General features: G+C 39.1%; 2 protein-coding genes and 1 long non-coding RNA gene across 4 annotated transcripts; 1 reads left to right on the top strand and 2 right to left on the bottom strand.

Moving 5' to 3' along the window:
- Window positions 1-366: 366 nt before the first annotated feature.
- pycard (PYD and CARD domain containing) lies at window positions 367-3,644 on the bottom strand. The gene is made up of 4 exons (XM_031313561.2): window positions 3,270-3,644; window positions 2,519-2,563; window positions 1,785-1,832; window positions 367-881 (listed from the first exon to the last, which is right to left on the bottom strand). The coding sequence occupies exons 1-4, from the start codon at window positions 3,520-3,522 to the stop codon at window positions 616-618; spliced, it is 612 nt and encodes a 203-aa protein (XP_031169421.1). The 5' UTR covers window positions 3,523-3,644; the 3' UTR covers window positions 367-615.
- A 1,771-nt stretch (window positions 3,645-5,415) lies between these two features.
- On the top strand, window positions 5,416-11,573 carry LOC116060112. Of its 2 annotated transcripts, XM_031313543.2 has the most exons (7): window positions 5,417-5,739; window positions 6,388-6,416; window positions 6,526-6,873; window positions 8,481-8,659; window positions 9,235-9,363; window positions 10,019-10,160; window positions 11,207-11,573. In XM_031313543.2, exons 1-6 carry the CDS (start codon window positions 5,487-5,489, stop codon window positions 10,098-10,100), a joined length of 1,020 nt encoding a protein of 339 aa, XP_031169403.1. In that variant the 5' UTR covers window positions 5,417-5,486; the 3' UTR covers window positions 10,101-10,160; window positions 11,207-11,573. The 2 variants fall into 2 exon arrangements, with proteins under 2 accessions (XP_031169411.1, XP_031169403.1); XM_031313551.2 differs by lacking the exon at window positions 9,235-9,363 and having other exon boundaries at window positions 5,416-5,739.
- Window positions 11,574-11,898: 325 nt separating this feature from the next.
- Window positions 11,899-14,805, bottom strand: LOC116060149. The gene is made up of 4 exons (XR_004107447.2): window positions 14,401-14,805; window positions 12,774-12,812; window positions 12,630-12,658; window positions 11,899-12,080 (listed from the first exon to the last, which is right to left on the bottom strand). It is a non-coding gene; the product is annotated as an uncharacterized LOC116060149 (long non-coding RNA).
- Between the last annotated feature and the right edge of the window lie 507 nt (window positions 14,806-15,312).

Here is a 15,312-nt window from a genome sequence, read left to right as displayed (position 1 = left end):
CCATAGTTTTAAGACACTCAATCACTTTAAATGTAAGAACTACACATAGCAACAGAAGATTGTATTATAAATTTATTTAAATTTCAAAACAGAAGAATAGAAAATAGAATAGAATAGAACAAAAGTAAAGTTATCCCTATTGGGCATAATAAAGGTGATTAAACAAGATAAAACATACAGTATGTTGGCATATATAAAAGGTCAAATGGGCTTTACATGCAAAACTTATGGATAATCATTTATGATCTAGCATGTTTTCATTTATATAAAATGATTATGTTAAAACAGACTCATTACATGCTCTCATTTGGTATGTTGGATAAAAACATTGAGAACATTAATTCATTTCTTACATGATTGTCTGATAAATATTTGCAGAATCTGATTCTGCAAATGTTAAATTTTACATGAGATCTCATGTCATTAAAAAAGATTTCTTACTAACTTAAGATTAAAATTAAGGGCAAAAGCTCTGATTAAACATATGTGGAAAAATCTTTTTCAAAAGCCCCCACAGAGATAGCATTAACATTATTAATTCCCCATTGTTATTGTATAAAACATGTCTTCAGGTAGACGGTATGTTTGGTCTAAACATGGATTTCATTATAACAATCACTTCATTTCCTTGAGCTCATCAACTAGAAACCGCTCCTTTTTCTCAAGGATGGTGTAGAATTTATCTTTGCCCTTTATTCCACCAGCTTTCAGGGGACCAGAGTAGAGCTCCCTCATCTTATCCTGACAGGTAGGCAGAACCCTGATTTTATCATACGTCTCTTCTTGGATGACATCCTCCTCGAGGAGCTCATCCAAAATGGCTGCAATGTTGCTCACTCTCTCGATCAGCTTGATTCTGTGTTTATCCACAAAGTGCTTGCCTGAGGAAAAAGGGAAAACATGACTCTACAATGACTGACAGGATTTGACGATGGCATGAAGCCAACTTAAAACATATCTAAGAAAAGGACTTAACATTCTGTAACAGTGATTTCATAGCTCAGTTTTTTGTGTTTTGCATTCACTGAAGCATTGTAACTGCATAGGGGGGGGGGTCCCAGGATGAGTACGAGTACATACTGTTGTTACAGCTAGTGTGGATAAAATGAAACCCAAACATGACTCCTACAGCTGTGTTTTAGACAGAAGAAAACATTTTCAAATAGTGGATTTATAATTTTAGATTCAAACTACATCTAAAAGAGTAAAGTCTTCATCTTACAGTTATGAAATGACGTATTCTCCAAATGTCATTCGGTAAAGCTCATACATCTTAACTTTTTATTTGACGACATTTCTGGAGATACACTTTTTGGCTTTCTTGCCAAAAGTGAGATGAGAAAATCAATACCACTCTCATGTCTGTACGCTAAATAAGACGTTAGGAGACATTTAGCTTAGTTTAGCATAATGACTAGAAGCACATAAGAAAAGTTAGCCTGCCCAAAGTTTGTTTTTTTTGTACCAATTAAACAAACAAGATATAACGTGTTAATTAGCGAGCTTTAGCGTCATGAGGCAGGTCGTTTTTACTTTGGAAAGAGCCAGGCTGTGTCCCTTTGTTTTCCGTCTTTATGCTAAGCTAAGCTACACTAACCTAGCTGGCTGGCTCTAGCTCTATTCTTAATGCACAGCCATTAGAGTCGTATTGATTGAAGTGTCAAACAATTTATTGAAATTCCATAACACCATGCAGTACTTATCTATTCATTACTCTTGAGCCTGTGCTCTGTTACGAACAAGTTTGGTCTAGTCTAATCATCCAACACAACCTGTGCACCCACCGTCGGCCGTGGTATTCACTCCAGTTGGTCCAGGTGAGGGTGTTGCAGCTGAAACAAATATAGGGAAAATTAATATTGCATAAAAATGGACCAGTATGGTGTTTATGCACACCACTGTATACCATGCTATTACTACTGCAAACAAAAAGCTTTCTTTCACTGTAAAAATAGAAGACTAAAATAGGTACAGACTTTGTCTCATGCAGTATAAATCTCGTTTTTCCAGTCATATGCTCAGTATTTCCCTAACACATGGATTTTTGCTAAGACCTTACTATTTACATCACTGGTTCTGCAAGTGCTTCTCAGACCAGTACTGGACAAGTGGCAGAAGTGTTATAAATAGTAAGATTTTAGCGAGAATGCATGTGTTTGGAAAGTTCTCAGCATGGATTATGGATTATACTGCATGGATTGTGGGAGAGTTTGTAAACTAATGTTTTGATATAGTGTTGCTGTTGTTAAAGGCGGACCCCTATAATACTTCAACGTATCAAGACTTTTCTTCATTTTTTGATTCTCCGTTCACCATGGAGGCATGCGACAATAACAACGTTTTCTTCATGAATTCAACACAACACTCTGTGAGTAATTGAAACACGAATGGTCATTTTGAGGATAAGGAAAGTAGGAAAGTATTCCTTTAATGTGAAATTCAAAACCAATGACACTCATTTCCTACAAAAGCTATTCTGTAATGTAGGTAAAAAAACATCAACAGGAGGATAACTTACTGCCACTGGAACCAAGTTTTGAGGACTGTCCAACCGTCTCTTCCTCTGCAAAAAATAGAAAGTATACACGTTAGATAATATAAATAAAAGAAACATTAATCCTGTATTTCAAATTGCAATTAATAATGACTTAATGCACACATATTTACAAAGAACAAAATAAGGCACTGGGTGGATGCAGTATGTGTAGCGTAGATACAACAGTGTTCTGTGTTCCTGCTGTGATTTGACACAGTGTGGCACTCTTCCCATTCTTGGGTCCATTATGTAATAAATTTGAAATCCTGTTCAACCAGTTATCACGACTACTGGAAACCTGTTCAGTTATGCCTACCGTATGTTTTTGTCCATTTTGACTCTGAGGAAGAAACAGTAGCCTAGGCCTATTAGTGTTGACACAGTAGGCTGCCCTACATATAGGTAACTGTATGCACACTAGTGCCCCCCCAACATGCATTTTGTGCATTGTTCCCGCCCCTGCTATATTGCATCAGGCAGCATCTGCTCGAAAGCGAAAGTATAAATGAAGCGGGCTAGTTTAAGAGATTTTAATATTATAATATAAAAAAATTAAAATTAAATAGCCTAACTTATCGTAAATTAAAAAAAAAAAGAGCACAACATGTTCTATTCAACGTTGTCAGTTGTCTCTAGTTTACCAAGCAGACTTTAAGGTTTAAATGTTCTGCAACCGAATACGACTGATCGTTCTCATTCTGCATCACACCATAAGTAGACTTAAGATATTTACCTAGACTGGAGGCATCCGCGGCGCACCCAATATCGTTCAATATCTCCACAGCCACTGCAGGAGCTTTAGCCTCGGTGAAATGTGTAACCAGGACGTCAGCGATTTCTAAAAAGTTTTTACCCGCCACCCTGTTGCGTCTGACCCGTGGTTCGTCTCTGCGGTCAATAAGATGGACGCGGAACTTTTCGAGGTTCTCCGGTGACAGGTCCTCCAACGCGTCGGATATAGCCTTTTTAATGGTTTTAGGGGCCATTTCTTACGAAGAGATCCCGGACTGCTTTACCCTTTACCTTTGATCGAAGAAGGAAGGAAGACGGCGAGAAGCGGAATAGGCTATGACTGCAGCGATTGAAAAAAAATGTGATCGAGTCCAATGGTGCCTTCAGGTGGTTTCGGAAATGTTATTACCGTTAGTTCATCCAGATGTTTATCTGTCTCATCGTTTTCCGACCTGCAGACAGAAACTAAAATCTCCCAAGCTTGCAAAACTATGATGAGATGAGACAAAGCTTGACTGCAAGAGTGAATTGAGTGTTTTTGAGACTGCTGTAACGTATGAGCAGTTGTTTATGCAACCCAGTAGTGTATACGTGGTTACACAATGTACAACCAGGACAGAAACACACTGAAGGAAGTCAGAGTAGCCTAAAGGGTTTCACATTCACATTCCTCACCTGTCCCAACACAACCAACACAGCATGTAGTAGCCTAGGCCTACATTTGGTGTCAAGTGTTTAAGGTCTGTAGCCTATAACGCGTAGGCCTATTCGTATTTATTGTAACTGATTACGCTATTTATACAATATTTGTTCCAGCATTTACTCAGGGGCGCAACTACCCAGTGTCAGAGGGGTAGCCTATGCAGCAACAATTTTGCCCCCCCTCCAAAAAGAAAAAGTGTGCCGGACATCATCATGTAGCCTATGGGCTTTAAATAATAAAAGTTTATTTTAAAGTATATCAGCGACGTTAACGGTTGCCCGGTTGCCTTTGGCAACCAAATTGTGACAATTGGCACCCTAATCATCACCCCTGGTTGATGTGAATTGAATGGTGAGTGGCTTTCCATCTCTGTCTGCACTGTTTTCCCCCCAAAAAGGACACAGTTAATAGGTTGGTCAACAGAACTTCAAACCATACTGGACATTTAGTTTTGTGTGGTCTAACTAATAGAACTCCTACCTGATGTCATCACTGGTCTCATCTCTACTTGATGCCATCACCGACCTCATGTCTGTCTCATTCACTCCTTGCCTGTGTTCTTCTCCACTAAGACATAATGTCAAACAAACATTATGTATTCGATTTTTCATTAGTTTTTCCATATTAATAATATTAAGAAATTAATCTGTTGGTATCAAGTGGCTCCCCCTACACTCCACCTAATGTTAGACCTACCTGTTGCCTTCCCCTGTCTTTCCTGATCCACCATCCTCACACACGAATGAAATGAACTCACTGTTAAATATAGCAGCCTCAATTCAATTCTTAAATCAGCCTAGTGATGGCATCAGATAAGACAACTATTATGCAGTAACAAGGTTGTGCTGCTGTTGAAATTACATTCACATTTTGTATTTTAAATATATATATATAAATATGGAAATAAAAAGCACATTAGCCTGTTTGATTCGATTTGAAAAATTACAGAGGTTTGGAGTGATTTGAATTTTATTTCATAGCCTATTTATTCTCATATAAAAAAGTTAATAAAAAGAGACGAAACACCAAAGCATGGTTTACATTTGGCATTTTTTGTTTTGCAAAAATATCTTTATATCATGGGCTACTTTTATGACGATTGGGCCGGTGGAAGGCTCTGTTTGGGGAAATGTTAGTCTCAATAAAATCGTCTCCTTACCCGGTTACTGCGTTAGATAGTTAAAACTCACTGTTTAATTCATATAGCCTAGGCTACTTTTGTTGATGTGTTTTTGGTTTCGAAAGGCTATAGGAAAGAAGACTGCCGGCACACTGAGTCAGCATTTGGACAAATCCAAAGGTTGGTCTGCCGTGCCACAAGTGTATAAAAGAGCTCTTATCTCAACACTAGCGCTATCGTTCAAATTCAAATTTTATGGTGCTATGATTGAGAGCGGTTTTGCGAACAGTTAATCATAGTATTTCCGACAGGCATGAACGCAGCACTTTTAGGCGCGTATTAACTACACTGGGTCGCCACTATTCCCAAAACAAGCCGCTGATTTCGGAAGAAAAATGGTCCACACAACCATTAAACAAGCTTTAAGGAACACCCTGCAGGATCTGAGTCGGGAGGACTTTCTTGAGTTATGTCACCAGCTGAAAGACCGCAGGGAAGAGCCGCGGGTCCGCTACAGGGATGTGGAGAATAAAAGTGTATTGCAGATCACAGACCTCCTGGTTTCAACCTTCACCGAGCGCGGAGCTCTTCCAGTGGCTTTGGGTATACTGAAGCAGATAAACTGCAACCAGGAGGCTGAGACGCTGTGTGAGGATACACCATAGATAGACTGTAACACTGAGCACTGACTTGCATGGTTATTAAAAGCCTACCGTAACTGTTCCACATCCTAATTCACTCTACTGGAATCGATACATTTCTAATAACAATGTAGCAGCCTATTAAACGCAATGCAGCTTCCCTTTAGCTTTACAGACATTTACATTCAGTTTCAACTCATTTAGCTTTACTGTTTTGGTCACTCTCACCTCGTGTTCTGCCACAGCAGGCAGCTGTTGTCAGCAGAACCACCATTGAGATCCCTAACTGTAATAATATGTACAAATACGACATAAACTCAAGAAAGTATAAATAATATAAGGTAATCATTAATTGCTTTGGATACGATTTTTGTAATGTATTTCATTTTGACTCCACCCCTAAAATTGTAAAATAGCACAGTACACCAAAACATTTTTTAACAACATAAAAATTCTAAGAATTAAACTAAAAAATGAAATGTCATTCTCGAGACTGTATTAATTAGTTAAAAGTCTAGTAAATCATCACTGCAGGTCAGTAGGCTACTGGTGAAGTCTATCTCACACTTTATGTGGCACAATAACATTTAAAATTTTAGGATGACCTGTCTTATGTCGACCTTTCACCCTCCCTCCTAATATCTTTTCTCTACAGATTCAGAAACCAAAGCCTGTGTGGACGTAGTAAGTTCAACTTCACACAATGCAATTCAAATATTCTCTTTTACACGTTGCTCATTAGAAATGATAGCTACTCACATTGATGTTTTCTATTTGTCTTCCTCCTCTTTAGAAAGGTGACCCTACCTTCCGTAAGACCTCGAGCGGGGAGTTGGATACGAAGCCCTCACAGGAGGCTCTGAACCATAAGGCCGGCCGGTGGCGTTTTTCATCTCCTGTGACGGGGAAGAAGCCAGAGGAGGTGGAGGCCGAGGCCAAGGCCCGCGTTCTCTCTGAGGGCGGCGAGCCTTGTATTGAAAGGCTCGTTCTGAGCAGGTTTATGATTCAGTTCGGCCAGTACAAAGATCAAACCTTCAAATGGCTGTTGGAGAATGATTTGAGCTACGCCGCCATAATGGTGGCTCGCCATGAGAAGCAGCGCCAGAACACAAAGTGGCAGAGCCCGTTGATGGCCAATAAGGTACAGCAAACAAAAAGGAGATACTGTCCGTACTCTGAAATCTGCTAGCTCCCAAAAGTTCTTAGTTTTAAGGTCTTCTCGTCAAAGCCGACATTGTCCACACTCAGATATCCTCAGTCTCCCTGCAGCAATCTACAGATGTGGTAGCTGAGCCCAGTGTGCCTTCACCCAGGCTGCAACATACAATGTGTGGTCAGCTGCACCACCACTCCAGTCCTAGACTGCATTGGCTGCCCTTGTGGTCTGGCTTGTGTCTCCAAAACATCCAGGTGGCTGCACACTTGCTGTTGTTGACGTTAATATTATGTGTCATTAAAATAAACTTTTGGGAGCTTGCAGATTTCAGTGTACATACAGACAACCTTTTTTTTTTTTCTACGTATGCTGGTTTTGGCACACACTATCCACCTTTCAGCGACTCAATATGAGGAGTCAGCTCTACTTAATTATGAGCAGCTTAAAGTGCAAAACATATTATTTACTATCACACTAAGAAAACAGTTTTTCCCACTTTAGTACCGAGCTTTGGTTATGTTTTCATTAAACTACTGCAGCTAATCCGTTGCAGTTGCATGCTAAATACTTGAGAACTGAGTTTGATGACAGATTAGGAATTTGTAAAAATATGGATGTCATCTTCAAAAAGGCAAAGCATCTCCACTGACTATGTAAACTAAACTGTGTTCATTTATTTATTGGTTTATTTAAGAGGGACAGTGTGCACATAAAAATGTTGCTGTCATTGTCCCAGAGTTATCCAAAAGGCCTTTTTTCATCTGTAGTCCCTGGACAGATGTTATAAAGTCAAGTAGATAAAGAGTATTGACAACTTCATCTTAACTGTAAGTATTTTAACATGCTGGTTCACATGTTTATACAGTGTACGTGTTTTAAGGAATTGTTTACGTGTATATCTAAGCCCCTGACACACTAACCCGACGGCCGACCGTTGGCAGAAAAGGCAGTCTGACTGATCAGTCGGCTCCCCGAGGTCCAAAAAGTGCCTCAGAACACACGGAAGCGACGCCAACTTGAGCGTACGTTCTGTGCGTGCGCAAGACTTAATACGTCTCCATAACAGCAGGCGGTGATTGGACGAACGCACCATGTGGGTCTGGCTGCTCCCGGATTGTTCAACCGGGCATAATGGCGGCTTCGTTCGGATTACGATCTTATATTTTACGAAGATAGTTCACCGAAACGTGTTTCTGAAAACATTTTAAGCGAGAAATTAATCTGTCTTCATTTCCAATTGACAAAGGTCAGTTTAAAAGATTTTCGTCAGATTTTGAGAGGCTTAGTCAAGCTCATCCCGCTCGTCATTTCCGGGTTAGCACTCCACCAATCAGATTGGTCATGGAGTCCGACTGTCCGCCCTCCGACCCAGCAAGTCAGGTCGGCCTCGGACGGACAACGGCACGGAACACACCGAACAGACTCGAGTCACTGACCTCGCCAGACTGTCTGACGGCCGATTATCGGGCTGGTGTGTCAGGGCCATTAGTCTCAATTTGCCCCCTGAGGGATGACTTTAAGTGTTTTTAATTCAAGTGAATTAAATATGAATAGTGTAGCATTAATCATAACACATTTCTTTTCATTTGAAGGATTCCTTGACCCGATATGCGATTGCTTACCCTGAGGTTTTGCAAGAAGTCAGATTTCATCGTGGTTACGAGAGATCCCTCCAGTCAGGCCAGGAAGGAAAGGCCCTGGTTGGCTTTGGTATTCACCGATCAGACACACTGCAGGATCTGTACGAGTCTGAGGACAGGGTCAAAATCAGGTATGTAGTTACAGTAGATCTTGATGTTAGTATGCTAGCAGACATTGAAGGCCACCACTGTTCATTTTGTACACAGCAATGGTGGAATGTGACTAAGTACATGTACTCAGGTACTGTACTTGAGTACGAATTTGAGGTACTTGTACTTTGCTTCACTATTTTCTTTTCATGCAACTTTCTACTTCTACTCCACTACATTTCAGAGAGAAATATTGTACTTTTTACTCAATTTCATTAATCTAAAATCTCTGCACACAAAACACATGTAGTTCATAAAATACAATGTGTTATTATAAATTGAACTACCCAACAATATATAGACCTACAAGCCGATTAAACACTTAGTTGACTGACAGAACTGTTTTGATCGTTCCTAAAATGTGAGGATTTTTCTGCATTGAGTACTTTTACTTTTAATACTTTAAGTACATTTTCCTGATGATACTTACATACTTTTACTTAAGAAACATTTTCAATGCAGGACTTTTACTTGTAACAAAGTATTTTTATAGTGTGGTATTAGTACTTTTACTCAAGTAAAGGATCTGAATACTTCTTCCACCACTGGTACACAGCTATGTCAACTTCCTCCGGAACAAGAAGTCAACCTGTGACCCTGGGTCCAAAATGGACATCGCTGTCAGATACATTTTACAGCGTGACCAAAAGCAGGCAGCAGCATCCAGAAAGAGACGTGCCTCAAGGTTTGTGTTTAATGATTACCATTTATGTATGGAGTGTAGGGCTGGGCCATATATCAATATTATATCACTATCGATATATAAGGCTAGATATCATCTTACATTTTAGATATCGTAATATCCTGATATGGCACAAGTGTTGTCTTTTCCTGGTTTTAAAGGCTGCATTACAGTAGAGTGATGTCATTTTCTGAACACACCAGACTGTTCTAGCTGTTCCATTATTTGCCTTTACCCACATAGTTATTATATCAACATAACTGATGATTATTTATCAAAAATCTCATTGTGTGCATATTTTGTGAAAGCACCAATTGTCAACCCTACAATATCGCCACAATATCGATATCGAGGTATTTGGTCAAAAATATGGGGATATTTGATTTTCTCCCTATTGACCAGCTCTAATGTAGTGCACTATATGTTGTTAAAGATTTCTTTGGTCCTGCATGTTTTGTTATAAATATCTACTGCAGGTTTGCTAAAGTAACTGTGTCTTTGTCTCAAATTCCTTTGGCATTTTGTCCCTTTAGTTCTACTCCATCTCACCACCTCACATTAGGTCCTAACATTCCACAAATAGTGCTTTATTTAATGTGCTGTCTAACCTAACTATCCAATATTTTCTTCTTTTAAACTCCTGTGTTTTTTTATTCAGCGACACACGCACCGGAGCCCCTCCCAAAGTTGCAGCCAAACGAGGCGGCCGACCCGGCGTTGGAGGGAGAGGCAGCTGGTAGCCATGGGGACCAATGACGCGCTCCTACACCAGGAAACAACAGAACTGAATAACCTCCCAAGTGAGTACTCTCAATCACTTGAGCTTGCTAATTAAGGGACTCCCTTTTTTGTTCCAACTAACCAGTCAAAAGACTTTGATGGTCCAAATTGATTTCTTACAGCTATATAGGATAGACACATTTCAATATCTGAGCCTCAGTTATGTCAATTTTCAATGAAATCTTTCAAGAAGTTTTCCCACAAGGTATAAATCTTAGAGCTGCTTTAGTCCATTCAGACCTGCCTCCTCCAAAAGCCCTCGCTTAGCAGATGTGGCGCTTGTCCACAATGCAACAGTGCTTTTAAATGTACCGATTCTAAACACCCCAATTTAGGTAAGAAAATCCCTATTAAAGGGATAATTTGGATATTTCAAAGTGGGGTTGTATGAGGTAGACAGTGTATTTAACCCCAGTTTGGAGAAGAAGACAGGAGTATTGACACAAAAGCTAAGTAGTATGTTCTGCTATGTGCGGGGGCAGCAGCTAAATGTATTTTAGCCACCTAAAAATAATAGTTAAGTTTTACACCGAAGATCAGCTGTTTGGGTCAGACATTCAGCGGTTTATGGAAGAGACAAAAAAATACAAGAATATAAAAATGAGTGATTATGACAGCAACAACGAAATGGCCGTCACCGTAGAGACAAGAGGAAACCTTTATGAGCCAGAGTGTACAGAAGAACTGTTGCAGTGGGAGACTGAATGGGCCAAAAGAGAGCAAGGGGAAACTTCTTTGGAAATTGTCTGACGGCAAGATAAAGTGGAGAGAATTTTCTAAATATGGAGTAGCCTACACTTGAGCTAATATAGATTTTTTTTTTGTAACCGGCCCTTTTTCAGGCGGCTAAAATACGCTTGTGCCGGTGCCGCCCAGAAAATGAAGGAAAATGTGTTCTTTAAAAATGTGTCATCTCCAAACCTTGACGACTCCTTCAGACCCACACAAGACATTATACAACAACTCATGACAATTAAACTGAACTTAATGTGAACAAACGGTAGTGTCACTTGTAGAAAATGTGGTGATGTATACATTGGCATAGCTCACTCTGCCTCCCCTCCAGGCGTCTACGGAGGGAGCTGAAAAAAGGGGCTGGAGGACATCATTCCACCCGCTGTGACCAACGCTCTTTCTCTTTGGAAGTCAGTGGCCTGTTATCCTTCGGCCGAGGGGAGACTCTTCGGACAAAAATAACAAAGGAGCCAAAAGTTGTTTTCTCTAATTAAGCATTCATTTAAAGATGTTGTTTTGTTTTGTTTTTTGGGGTGGGGGCCGTGTTTTTTTCTGATACAAATCGGGGGTCTAAAGATAACGGATGATGTATGCTTTGCAAATTGTAAAACACCTTGAGGCAAATTTGTGATATTGGTCTATAAATAAAATTGACTAATACATGTATAAACATTAATAAACCCCTTTTATTACAACTCTTATGCTGTAAATGATTCCTAGTTCTTTTAATGGTATGTACACCTATAAAGCTATATAATGAAAGACCATTTTCTGTAATGCAGGCCTCTTTTTATAGAAAGATTATGTACAAATGCTTAAACCGGTCAAACGGTGGAATGTGTTAAGGCCTGATTATAGCCTGGATACAGCTAAATGTTCACAGAGACCCTCACCTATATAAATACTTGTTTTTGTTTTTTCATCAGTTAAAGGGGCATTTATGTAGACAAATGTGCTGTGGAAACATACAGGACCATTATTGATAAATGCCAATGCTTTACAAAGACTGTGAGCCAAAGAGGAGAAGATGCCAAGAAAGACTGTTTATTGTGATGACAAAATAGAAAACATTGATTAGTCTTTCAGGTTGGTTTATGCACATAACCCTTGTGTGATAATATTCTTGCTGGTCAGTTTATTCCATATAGTGCAACGATGTTCACTTCCTGGATGAGAGCACACAGGCATCGACATCGGGTGCTTCCCTGAGGAGAAAGAGAAAAACATTGACTCATGAATGAAAAGTGTCATTCATTTATGTCAGTATTATACAGCAATTCGCTTCATCCAAAAAATGTTGCTTTGTGAAAGATGTGCAAGATGTCAAAAACTGATCTTTTAACCTTTGTAATTGTAATACGATGGATTGCATGTTGCATCGTTCCCTGTGAACACCTTGTGCGTCTGAAGGCAATTTAAATCCAGCAAGGAAATGGCGGACCCCCACCATAAACAAACACTACTACACAGAGGTAATTAATGAATGTAAAAACAGTAAATGTTCAGAAAAAAATAACAATATCAACAATGGGTTTGATTTCATGAAAATCTTAAGAGTTACAGTTGAATGTTAGGTGAATTGATAGAGATACGTTTCAGTTGAATCTTGTTTGTCTATGGTGGATGTCTCAATTGAGAAGAAGGTTTTTGATATAAGCCATATGTCATTTTGTTCTTATTGTTCTTGTTAGGAACGTAAACAGCCTGCAGCAGTGAAAATGTTCTGAGATGTTGCATACTCAATCAATGCATACCATGATGGCTCCTGCTGAGGGTCTTGCAGCTGTAAAACATTTAAGAAAAAACTTAAACTGTATAGTAACTCTATATTCTTTGCCCAATGCTTTGCATGTTAAGAACTTCAGTGCATGCAGGAAAAACAATTCGGATCAACTCACTCTCAGAACGAGATGTCTATTGTCCTCCTGTTGCCATTACTGTAAAAACAAAAACATTTGTTAGCACTGACAGATTTTCTGCATACTCTTAGATTGTTTATGTCATTCCTTTTCATTAAAAAAGAAGAAGAAAAATAGGCAGGTACACTATAGCATTAAGTAATTTCCAGGGAAGTAAATAAACCTGCTGTACAAATAGAGACAGCACATAGAAGAGCCAGAAACACAGTATTCTAACCAGCACAGATAACAAGATGAAATACAATATTTTCATCACATATGAATATTGTTGCTGCCACTGTTTTAGTGTGATGTGTTTTAAGGTTTCAGGTGGATGGATGATGAACAAACATGGTTAGAAAAAGATAAATTACTCTTATTATTCAGTATTAAACTAAATTCAAATGCTGCTGCACTGGTTCCAACACCGATGCAAAGAACAACTGATAAATAAGACAGGCCAATGAATTGGTCAATTTTAGCTCGTCACATACCGTAGGCTACATTATGGCCTATTGGTCTATCTGAGAGCTGAATAAAAAAAACTAAGATATGTCATAGATGTCTCAAAGACATGATTGAGGTAAATTAGAAACAGTGTTACCATTACATAAGTTGTCCACCAAAGACTTATTGGAAAGTTATTTTTTTGAATGTCCCGTTAAATTCATATCCTGGTCACAATTCTTCTCTAACCTAATTTAAGGGCTCATGTAGACATAGTTTGACATTTTGGATTGCCGAGAGTTCGATGACAAGATCGATGCCAAGACATCCATCTTCTCGTCTAATAAAGGCTGCTTATCTACCAAAGTGTCAAACCTAAAAATGATTATGTTTAATGCAATATTACTGATATATTGTTATTCGATCTTTCAAACTTTCAAACACAAATATCTGCCTTAACAATCCAGTATTGGGCGGCCTCTAGCTCACCCAGTGAGAGCTTGCGCCCCATGTAGGCTGAGTCCTTGGCAGCGGACCGGGTTCGAATCCAACCTGCGGCCCTTCGCTGCCTGTCATCCCCTCTCTTTCTCTCCCCCTTTCCTGTCTATCCACTGTCACTATCAAATAAAGGGAAAAGCCCCCAAAATAATCTTTAAATAAAAAAAACAATCCAGTATTGGCTCTTATTTATATTATATATTATTACAGTTAATTCTTAGGATGTTGTGTTATCTGTGATGTGTGTCCTTCTTTTGTGTCATAGGACGCTTTGCTGATCTCATTTTTATGTTGTTTTTATTTTTTATTTTTTATGTTGATTTTAGAAGGTCTTTTCTGTTACATGTTTATGTTGTGAAACAACAGATTGTAGCACTATGCCTAAGACAAATTTCCCCTCGGGGACAATAAAGTGTATTCTATTCTATTATGTAATCCCTTCACATAGGGTCCACGTAAGAGCAGCTTGCCAGGTTTAAAATGAAAGTAAAAGTATAGTATACAGTATATTTTCTGTTAATGAGCAAAAATCATAGGCTTTTTGTGTTACAGCCAACTGATATGGTTTACAAACAGCATGATATAAAGTTAGCCTATTATAATGAAGCTACAGCGTAGCCTATAATCCACTTTTGCAATTAACCGCGGAAATAGGCTACAGAATTACAGTAGCTAATCTCACCAAGTCTCGTCGCATCCTCGTTGCAGTCAATGTCTCTCAATATCTCCAGAGTAATTTTAAGAGCTCCGGGCTCTGTAAAAGTTGAAACCAGGACGTCGGCGATTTCTAAAAAGTTTTTACCCTCCACCCGGTTGCGTCTGACGTGCGGCTCTTCTCTGCGGTCCACAAGCCTGTGGCAGAACTTTTCAAAGTCCTGTTTTTTCAGGTCCTCTAACATCTCGGCCAAAGCCATTTTAATAGTTTTGGGAGGCATTTCTTAAACTAGTATCCGAACTGATGAGGGATGTGAAATTGCTGTTTGAACGCGGATTGAACGCGGTCGTATTTCCCCTCGACGAGAAGAAGAATAGGTTTGAAAATTGCCTTCATCGACTGTAGGCTGAGACCTATGGACTCATACAGGAAGGAGGCATTCAGGGCCGATGGAAAATTTCGAAATTATAAGATCCCAGGTGTCACATCTGACTTAACAGTTCTCCACCTGTCACCAGCAATAAACCACTAATAATAAAGATGTAAATTTAGTGCAAACATTTATTATAATAAGAGTGATATGACAGACAGTAGGCCTATAGAAAGCCTATTCGCAGAATTGGACTTGAATGTATAATGCTCAGCATACTTAATTAATGGATAATAATTAAGGGTATTAATATATTAATTTCATTGTGTCGACCAACTGATATGTATTTGTATTTGGATGATGTAATACATCCAAATACAATGCAATAACCTATTTGTACTGTCTCGATCAGTTGAAAATCGACGGTGTGTATAGACTGTTTTCCAGAGAATAAAATGGTACGCATACCATAAATCTCTACTGATCACCGCTACTTGAGTCCCACACAGAAAAACAGGAAACGTTTTTACAAACTCAGAAGCAACGGGCTTATAAACGGGAGAATATCG

The sequence above is a fragment of the Sander lucioperca genome, chromosome 10 (genome assembly GCF_008315115.2).
Source record: "Sander lucioperca isolate FBNREF2018 chromosome 10, SLUC_FBN_1.2, whole genome shotgun sequence".
In the NCBI taxonomy this organism is placed as follows: Eukaryota; Metazoa; Chordata; class Actinopteri; order Perciformes; family Percidae; genus Sander; species Sander lucioperca.
The sequence above is the reverse complement of the archived record's forward strand: the minus strand, read 5'-3'. Positions and strand labels throughout refer to the sequence as shown.